Raw genomic sequence first — 10,561 nt, 5'->3', positions numbered from 1 at the left:
TACAATTCCTGTGGCTACGAGACAGGCTACGAGACAGTGTTTCCACCAGAGACTGGAGACTCCAGAGCAGGCCGCAGCCCCCCCCCCCCCCCCCACCCAGGCAGACCCCCGAGGCAGCGCGAGCCGGCCAATCCCACGCTCAACGCTCGTTTGACACCGACACACTGCTGCCGCCACCCCGAGCCGTCCGGCGGCTTCCCCACACGCAGCTTCCCCACACGCGGCTTCCCCACACGCGGCTTCCCCACACGCGGCTTCCCCACACGCACACTCCGGTCCCCGACAGAATTATGGGAAAGGAAAGGGCTAACTGCACGGCTCCCTCTCGAAAGTGAAGATTTGGCAAGTCCGTCGCCGCTGTCCGCCACCTGCTCCTCGTGGAGGCCGGGGTCATACGATGCTGAAGACCATGGACAGGTACTGCTCGTAGGACACCTGGATCCAGCCGTCCTGGTCTGTGTCGTAGCGCCGGAATATGTCTGTCAGTCTCTGCAAGGCAAACATATGTCAGACCCTGGCACTCCCACGGCAGCAGACAGACAGACAGCGTCCTCACTACAAACAGGAGTCAGACCCTGACATTCCCACAACAGACAGACAGCCTGTGGTAGTAAAAATTTGTATGTCAACTTGGCTGGGCCTGGTTGAGTGGCTGGGCAGCTGGTGTAGTTATTCCCCATGATGAGACAAGCGGCAATCAACTCCATGGTGGGACCTACCACAAACAGCTGAGGAGCTGCCTTTGGGATGTGATCTGATTCCTGTACATAAGGAGAAGTCTTGGAGATAGTCTCTAGCTATGGCACACGCTTGGACCCCACATGTAGCCCTGTCATCCTTGTTCAGCAGCCTGCCATGCTCTGCCAACCTTGGAACTAGCGATGGACTTGAATTGATGGCCTGTCGTGTGTTTGGGTAACATCAGGACTGTGCCATTTTATTTGTTGACCCTGGGCTTGTCAGCCTCAGCAGCCAGTAGCTGTCTGAGTGAAGAAAGCCTCTAGCTTCAGTGGGCCGGGAGCAAGAGGCAGAGCTGAAGCCCAAGGTTGAGGGGCTCTCACCCAGACCCTAGAGCCTGGCACTGTGAACTCAGACTTCTAGCCTCCTGAACTATAAGAGAAATAAACTCTTGCTTATTAAGGCCATTCCCTTTGTGGTATATTCTTGTCAGAGTGGCACTAGGGAACCAGAACACAGACAGCATCCTCACTACAAATGGGTGTCAGGCCCTAGCATTCCCACAGCAGACAGACAGACAGACAGCATCTTCACTACAAACAGGAGTCAGACCCTGGCATTCCCGCAGCAGACAGACAGACAGACAGCATCTGCACTACAAACGGGAGTCAGACCCTGGCATTCCCACAGCAGACAGACAGACAGATAGCGTTCTCACTCCAGAGCCACACAGGAGCTGTGCTCAGAACTCCCGCCTCGACTCCCAGACAACACCCACGGGCGGGGGTCCTCAGCCAGGGGTGACCATCTCGGGAGGTCGGGTGGAAAGGGGAAGTGAGGGATCAGCTCAGGAGGTGGGTGTGGGCTGAGGCCTAGCTCGGCTGCAGCCCTGCCCCCGGCCCCCAGAGCGCCCCAGCTCACACCCTCAGAGAGTCTCAAGTGTCCCTGCTCTGGGACGGGATCTGTCCTAAACCATCCTCCCCACCCCATCCACGAGTCCAGTGAGGAGTCCAGTGAAAAGAGACAAGAGGCACCTGCATGCCTACAGCAGGGGCTGCCTCCAGACAGCGGACACTGTCACCCCAAGGATGGCCGAGGACCCAAACCCCCAGAGGACATGGGCACCCACAGCAGGAACAACACAGGACGAGAGGGCACCCAGCACGGGCTGGAGCAAGGCTGGGTGACAGGCCCCCACTCACCCCAGTGCCGATCCCACCTCCAACCTCACTGCCACTGCTGCCGCCGACCCTACCCGACCGGCTAATAACCACACTGCCACCCCGACCGGTAGTCACGGGGCTGCCACCCCCGACACTGCCACTTGCCCTGTCCCCTCTGACCCCGCTGCCAACTGATCCCCAGTGTGTCTCCTCTCCCACCTGCCGGCAGGGCCACCGTGTCGCCCCTCAGTCCACGACTCCCTGAGCCCTGTGGCCCAGCGGGAGCCCTCCACTACCTGTAAGACGATGCACCCTTGAATGAAGTCGTCGAATGCGATCTGCCCGCGGCCCTGCCGGTCGAACTTCCGGATGAGAATGTCATGGAATTGGTCCGAGAGCCGGTACCCTGCAGGAGGAACCGAGGATGGGTGTCAGGAAGCGTAGACTCTCTCCCCCCAGCTGGCTCTCCGCTGAGACAGCTGGTGAGTCCCCACAACTGCAAACAGCAAACGGGCAGGACGTGAGCGTGCAAGGTCAGTAACACACGGCAAGCCCAGGGCGGGCGCCCAAGTGAACGCGTCTGTAACACGGCTGCTCCCAGCACCGCCACCCCGCCCTGAGCAGCGGCCCGGGAGCCGTCACGTGTACATGAACACACGGCTGAGTCCACTGACTGCACCACCATGAGGTCCTGCACCCAAAGAAACCCCAGCCCACGGGGCCAAGTTCAGCTGCTGGGCCCAGCACAGTCACCGTCTCAGAGCCCCTCAACTCCTGACGTCTGGAGTCTGGAGGGGGAAGTGGTGAGCCGTCAGCTGCCAGCTCTGTGTGAACACACATACTCTGAAGAGAAGGTTCAAGTTACCCAAAGTGTGAACTTCCAGAGATGAAGGACAGCTCAGCCCTTCGACACTGGAGACAGAGATGAGCTGGGCAGGTCAAGGCCTGGAGGGCCACCCAGCACGAGAGCAGAGTTACCAAGGCCATTTTCAAAGGACTGAGTCCTGCTGGGACAGGTGGCACACGGCCAGGTCTCACGGCCCTTCGGACACTCATCTGTGCTTCACGGCAGCTGGCAGGGTTGCAGTGACACCCACGGGCCACAGCTTTACAAGGAGGCACCTTCCTGGCCCCTGGCCCTCCTACCATACTCCGTGTGTCACTGGGACGCTCTGACTGATTCAGGAGACAAGTTCCAGGTGCCAAACTATGTTTACGGCTCTGAGTCTTGCTGGGGTCTTTGCAAGGACCGTGCACCTATTGTCCAGGTGAACATCACAGTTAATCATGTACAGCACCCACTAATCTACTGAGGAGTCACACACACACGTGTTCCATTGTGCCTTCCAGAGGGGCCCCCGCTTCCCAACACAGGACTCTGCCCGGGGTCAAAGGGAGCATCAGAACTGTGAACGGCCACCACACACAGACTGACACCCACAGACGGGAGAGGCAGCGTCGTTGCCTCTCCTGGGCCTCACACTAACGTTGGAAAACAAAACAAACAAGTCGGACCAGAAAGATGAATTCAACCACCAAACCAGAAGCGACCCCGAGGCCAGACCCAGGGACGCCCTGCCTGAGCCTCCTCTGGTGGGCCACGCGGCTGAGGCCCTGGTGGGCGCGCCGTCTCCACGGCGAGTGCCGAGGGCTCCCGGCCCCACACACTTCCAAGATGGCTGCTGCCACAGCACGTGACCAACCACCTGGCTGGAAGTCACAGGAGGCACCCCCAAATCAGACACAGCCCGGGCCCCCTAACTCCCCCTCCCAACCACACTCTGGTCCTCACTCCAGTCCCACCCAGTCCAGCACTGGCCCCCGACCACTCACTCCCTGGGGCTGCAAGCCCCTCACCTAGCCCTGCTTTCACCTCTCCCGGGAGGAGATGGCCCAGCCCTATCCTCACGCAAAGGCCCTGTCTCCACTACAACCAAAGTTGCAAGTTGTGCTCCATGCAGGGGCCTACACCGGGGTGAAAGCCCAGCCACACCTCAGAGCCCATGTGCTGTGGAACCCCGGCACCTCGACCGACGTGGTGCACAAGCTCACACGGGAGGGAGCCACGGGCAGGGAGGAACGCGTGAACCACGACAGGAGATGCAAGGACGTCCTGTCTTCATGTCCATTCTACATTACACTGTAACCTCATTTTTTAGTTTTCATAAAAGGCCTTCTAAGCAAAACACTGCCGAGGTTAAACTGGGGGCCTGCAGACCAAAGCACCAAGGAAAACTACCAAGTCAGAACCGGGGTGCACCCACTGAGCATCTGGGGCAAGTTCTGGGTGCTCAGCCTTGCCTCTGCAATACACCCCACACTGGACGGCTGACCCCTGCACAACCCCGGGATCAGCAGTGGGAGACACCGTACTTTGCTCTGAGAGGCACCATGTAAGCACGTGAACTCAGGCACACACTGTTCATGCACCCAGGCCTGGTGCATGTACACGCATGGGCACTCACCTGGGCCTGGCACATGTACACACATATGCACACACTCAGGCCTGACACATGTATACATACGGGCACTACCTGGGCCCGACACGTACACATGTGCACGCACTCGGGCCTGGCACATGCACGCAGATGGGCACACACACAGGCCTGGTGCCTGTGCACATGGAAATGCACACACACATGCCTGGTGCATGTGCATACATAGGTATACACCTGGGCCTGGCATGTACACACACATGTGCACAGACGGTAAGTGTTCACTTGAGAATGGGCAGCGTGTGGTTCCTTTCTGTGAGGCTCAATCCCACTTGTGATCCCTACTGACCTGGAGTGAGAGCCCAGCACTTTCCAAGCCTCCTTCATGGTGTTTCAGCACCTTTTCCGTGTATAAGTAATTGAACTGACTGCCAGCGAGTCGACTCCCACTCACAGTGGCCCTGGAGGACAGAGCACAGCTGCCTCACAGGGAGTCCACGGCTGTCACTGTTACGGAAGCAGACTGCCGGGTCTCTCCCCTGGGGCAGCTGGTTTCAACTGCCGGTCCTCTGGTTGGCAGCCAACCACTTTAACCACTCGCGCACCAGGGCTCCTTAGAAGCAGTCTGCGGTGTGATGAACTATCAAGCCACCCCTCTCACTGACACTGTTTCAAAAGCCACATTCTCAATGCTGCCCGTGACACTCCACTTCAGAAAAGACTAATTAGTCCTGCATAGCCCACATCTCATTTTGGATAAAAGCTACGTGAAAGTTTCCATGCTGAAAATAGCCACAACCTATAGGTGCTGAGTCGATTCCGACTCACAGAGCCCCTAGAGGACAGGGTGGGACTGCCCGAGGGTCTCCCAGGCCGACACCGTGACAGAAGCAGAAGCTGCATCTTTCTCCCTTGGAGCGGCTGGAGGAGCCACGCCTCCACCCTTCTGGTTGGCAGCTGAGCGCTGAACCGCTGCACCACCAGGGCTCGTGAACCGAGTATCGGCCTGTGTGGCATAAAGAGCCCGGGACGGCCTAACGACTCCAAAATGACACGGCTATACAGTCGAGACAACAAATTACCAAAACCTGAGAGGGCCTGCTTGAGCTCATTCTTGTCGATCATCCCGGAGTTGTCCCGGTCGTAGGTGCGGAAAACGTTCTGCCAGTCCGTGATGTACTTCCAGACGCCGGTGAACTCGCCGAAGTTCACGCCGGCCTTGTTCTCACGGTCAAACATGGCTGAAACAGACAGAAGACGGTCAGGGCAGGCCCAGCGCCGAGTCCACCTACGGCAGCGGTCGGTGGGAGGCTGCCCTCCAGCCTGAGCCCTGGGGCATGCCGGCGTGGGGCCACTAGGTGAGTCCTGCATGACAGTTAAACAGGATGCTAGCGACAGCAGAGGACAGTGCACAGCAAAGCCAGTGACAGAACCATAATGGAAAGAAAACCAACACTTCACATGGACACGCTGGCAGAGTGGACACTGCTCCTGGTCCACACCAGAGCAGCGGAGGACACGGAGACAGGGCCAGGCCCAGCGCTGCAGTCTGCCACACTTCAGCCAGAGAGCAGGGCCTACCTCTATCTCATCAGCTCGAGCCTTTTCTTTTTGTTCAAATAAGAGACTTGACTTTAGGGGGGAGAGGAAAAGTAGCCTAAGTCAGGTCCAAATCCAAATTCAAATATGAACGTGCGTGTGAACTCAAAAGACTAACTCAGTGTAAGTTACAGCTCCTGGCCTGGGCTTCCTCCGGGTGCACAGGTGACCTGAGGACTGGCAAAGTGCTCTCAGAGCACGTCACAGTCCAATGAGGGCTCTCACTGGAATCCAAATACCAGTGTCCCTCTAACGGTCAGCCACCACACTGAGGACATGGACTGGTGTCCCCATCGATGCTTCAGGATGCAGGCACTCACAGGACACGAGCACACGCGACACAGGCGCACACGGGACGTGAGCACACAGGACGTGAGAACACACGGGACACAGGAGCACATGGGACATGGAAGCACACTGGATGCGGGAGCACACAGGACGTGGGCACACACGGGATACAGGAAGAAATGGGATGTTAGTACCTGGGACACGGGTGCACATGGAATGCAGGAGCACACAGGGTGCAGGAGAAAATGGGATGTTAATACACGGGACACGGGTGCACATGGAATGCAGGAGCACACAGGACGTGGGCACACATGGGATACAGGAAGAAATGGGATGTTAATACCTGGGACACGGGTGCACACAGGATGCAGGAGAAAATGGGATAGCAGCACACAACACAGGTGCACAGGGGGGTGCGGGAAAAAATGGGACACCAGCCCACGGGACACGGGTACACAGAGGCCATGAGAACGCACAGGTACATGCTGAGCACACAGCAGGGGGAGGGCGGCCACAGGACAGGCAGGGGCTGCAGGACCCACTGTGGCCCTCTGGTCACTCATGCATGTGGCGGTGCTGACGAAGCCACAGGGTTCAGAGTGTCTCCTCCACCAGGGAGGAGAGCAGCAGGGCCCCCTCCAGACCTCACGTCTCTAGTGACCTTCCCGGCATTGAGGGCCGAGCTGCTGTCACTGTCCCAGGCACCAGCTACGACTTTCAGCTTTATCTCGTCCACACAGTTATGAAGAGTCTGCGGGAGCTCTGGTAGCATAGTGCCTAAGGCATCTGACTGCTAACCAAAAAGGCTGGTGGTTCAAACCTACCAGCCTCTTCTCAGAAGGAAGGCTGAGCAATCTACTTGCGTAGTGATACCACCTTGGAAACCCAAGGAGAGGTCGCTATGAGAGGGTCCGACTCGATGGCACACAACAACAACAACAACGTGCTAACAGAGCAGTGAGGCGGGAAGATCACGCAAAGGCGCCCTCCTGCTACCTCACCACCATTTCCAATCCCCTTCACACAGCGCTGGGCTCGCAACAAAAGGGACTCATCAGAAGAAAAAGAATGGGAACTGGGGCAGTGCGCAATCCTTTGGGGACAATACTCTAAGGGACTGTGTCCATCGAGACCAGGCCAAACTAAGGGACCATGGCCATCAGAGCTCAAGCCAAATTAAGGGACTGCAGACATCAGAGAGCAAGCCTAACTAATGGACCACAGCCATCGGAGATCAAGACTCGTTCCCTGTGAGGAGGGAGAACTCCCTGAAGGGAGCTATACGTTTGGAGGCTCAGTGACAAATAAGTTTGCTTACTTTCCAGCAAAGGAAATCTAGACATCAGGGGGGACAGGGGGTCTAATACAGTGAATCTTTCCTAAGACTATGTACCCACAGGCCTACATCTTCTGGATCTGAGTTAATGTTTCCATGCAGCCAAGGAAACCTAAACTGAAAAACCAACATGGCCCCATCCAGCCCAGAAGAAAGAAATGCAAATCCCGTCCAGATGCAGTATCTGCCACTCAGGCCCTGGAATTTGCACATATTGAGTGCAATCACACCCAAGCCCACAAAAGGAACAAGAAAATGAACAAGCTCTCAAGGAAATCAGCCGCCAGGAATGAGCTTCAGCAGGAACAGTGCTCAGATTCAGACCGTCCCCAAGGTCTACACACACCAGAAACTAACAAAAAGCAACGATACATGTAGTACACATAACAAAAATAAAGGTATTTAGTTAAAAATATGATAGTACCATATAAAATAGGAGCTCTGGTAGCATAGAGGCTAAGGCACTTGACTGCTAACCAGATGGCTGGCGGTGCAAACCCATCAGCCACTCCTCGGAAGGAAGATGGGGCAATCTATTTCCGCAGTGATACTGCCTCAGAGACCCAAGGAGGGGTTGCTGTGAGTCGGGTCTGACTTGACGGCACGTAACAACAACAACAACACCATATAAAATACTTGAATAAAAGATACTATCACAAAAATGAGCACACAGTAAGATGAGACTATAAAAAAATAATCAGACAAAACTTTAATTTAGAAATTAAATAGAAGCACATATACAATCTTTAGAATTAAACATTGAAAGGATGGGCTTAACAGTAGATTGAAACTAAGTAAAGACTCACTGGAAGCACATCTACACAGCGAGACAAGAAGAGCTGATGAGTAAAGGCAGGCAGAATTAAAGGGTCCAACATCCATCTAACTGGTGCTCCAGGAAGTCTCAGACACAGAGACAGAAAGCACTATGTCTATCCAATCAGGACGGAGAGAAGGGGACCCGCACGTTTGCCTGCACAGGCCGGACAGCACTGTCCTTACTTACATATGATTGACCTGACAGTCACTGGGTTGAATGGAGTCCACGTACCTGAAAACAAACAACAGGAATGAAACTTGCATAACAGTGGATTCAGAGCACACAGGAAAACTCCCAACCTCTCACACCACAGGCACAATGAGAGGAGGCAATGCACTTCTACCATGAGGACCCTCAGCGGTCCTAACTGGGCTGTCAGCTCCCAGAGCACTGCAGACCCCTGGAGGTGCTGTGGTCACTGTGACCACGGAGGACCCGCAAGCAGCACCTGCAGTCTGGGCCTGGGCCTGCCATGTGCAGGAGTCCCTGCTTATAATGATCTGAATCTGGAGCTCACTCTTGCTCTTACCCAAGAAATGGTTTTGCTATTTCCCTACATCCTGCAGCTGCCAGGAACGCAGTCACCATGTGAGGGCAGAGGACCGCACTTGGTTTGGTAGGAGCCTCACTAAGCTGCACACTATTTCAGGAAATCCTACCACCAGGCACGCTACCGCTCACGGTATGAGTCACCAAACAGCACCCTGGAAAAGTTACACCTCTGTGGCTGCGGCATCACAGAATCGGACAGAGGTACAAGCATCGGGTGACTCTGACGTTTTCCTTCAGTGATTACGCCAAAGCAAGAAAGCATACTGGGAAACACACTATAAAACCATATGCGGAAACTCTTCCTCAGACTGCAGTGCGGCCATGACACTGTGTTCCTGAAAATGGGACTAGGTAGGCTGAGGCGTCTACCGCCCCTCTCAGAACAGTAATGGGGATGGTGGGCAGAGAGTCTGAAAGACTCGAGAAGTGTGCCAGCTACTCAGCTGTGAGGATGGAGCGTTCTCCACCACAGCTCACGTCCAAGAACCAATTCCAAAGCAACCGCACCTTTATTTTTAACACTCATTCAAATACTTTTTTTTAAGTGTGGGGGAAGCAGAGTCCTCTCCCAAACCCACCCCTCATTTGTGTGAAAACACACCCTTGTACATCTATGTACAAAAGCTGTCTCAGGCACGAATCATTCAGTTCCAGGGGCCATAGGGAAATGCTGTGCCTGACTCTGCACGAGGGAACATCATTACACTCACGTTTATGATAAAGCAGCTCCCACGTGGAATGTGGGCAGCAAGAGCGGGTATGCAGGGTGCCCACGTGCCACGCCTCCCTCTGGTCACTCCAGGCCTCACAAGGCTCCATCCCAAGCCACGCTGACTCAGCTTTAACACGCGCTGCTCCTCAACCCCAAGCACGACCCCTCCACAAACACACACCCCCTTCTCCCCAACTCCTACTTCCCAAATCTCAGGTAGACATTCCCCTGGGGATCCCTCAGCCCTCATATTTCTTTGGCCAGTAAGTTCAATCCACGTGCTATTACAGCACACACCCTAACCTCTGTGGGGCACGCCTCCCAGAATTTCTCAGTTAAGGTCTGCTCTCCCCACTAGTGGACAGACTCCATGCTGGCCATGCCCAGCAGAGCCTGGCACACCTGAGTGCACGAAGGCACTTGTGGAATTGAACAGACTGACGGCTCCCAGGAATATCTCTGTGTAGCCTGGGGGAAAGATGGACAGGGGTGTGTACTTACAAGCATTAGGTAAAAGCAGTACTACTGAAAACAAGTATTGTTTCAAAGAAAACAATGCCACAGAAAACCCACATGCAAAGAACGAGAAAACCTCCCAACAACAAACATCCCTTCCTCACCCAGCACGACCTGACCTCCCCGACCCCAAAGGTCCCGTGTCTGTTGGCACAGAGAACACACTCGGCATTTCTCAAGATGAAAGAACTGAGGAAAAAATTTAAGCCTCGAGTTGCAATATTGAGAGATTCTACGGGCAAAATACTGAATGAGGCAGGAAACATCAAAAGAAGATGGAAGGAATACACAGAGTCACTGGACCAAAAAGAACTGGTCGATGTTCATCCATTTCAGGAGGTGGCATATGTTCAAGAACCAATGGTATTGAGGGAAGAGGTCAAAGCTGCACTGAGGGAATTGGCGAAGAACAAGGCTCCAGGAATTGACAGAATGCCCATTGAGATGTTCCAACAAACAGAT

General features: G+C 55.0%; 1 protein-coding gene across 1 annotated transcript in view; it reads right to left on the bottom strand.

The window, feature by feature from the left end:
* Window positions 1-390: 390 nt before the first annotated feature.
* Window positions 391-10,561, bottom strand: part of PDCD6 (programmed cell death 6) — a 29,435-nt gene continuing 19,264 nt past the window's right edge. The window contains exons 3-6 of the mRNA XM_007955790.2: window positions 8,506-8,550; window positions 5,359-5,517; window positions 2,138-2,247; window positions 391-489 (exon numbers count right to left, since the gene is read on the bottom strand). Of these exons, the coding sequence (XP_007953981.1) occupies window positions 391-489; window positions 2,138-2,247; window positions 5,359-5,517; window positions 8,506-8,550 (413 nt within the window). The remainder of the gene's footprint in view (window positions 490-2,137; window positions 2,248-5,358; window positions 5,518-8,505; window positions 8,551-10,561) is intronic.

Source organism: Orycteropus afer, unplaced genomic scaffold (assembly GCF_000298275.1).
Source record: "Orycteropus afer afer isolate SDZICR_OR568_19922 unplaced genomic scaffold, OryAfe1.0 scaffold00541, whole genome shotgun sequence".
Lineage (NCBI taxonomy): Eukaryota > Metazoa > Chordata > Mammalia > Tubulidentata > Orycteropodidae > Orycteropus > Orycteropus afer.
The sequence above is the reverse complement of the archived record's forward strand: the minus strand, read 5'-3'. Positions and strand labels throughout refer to the sequence as shown.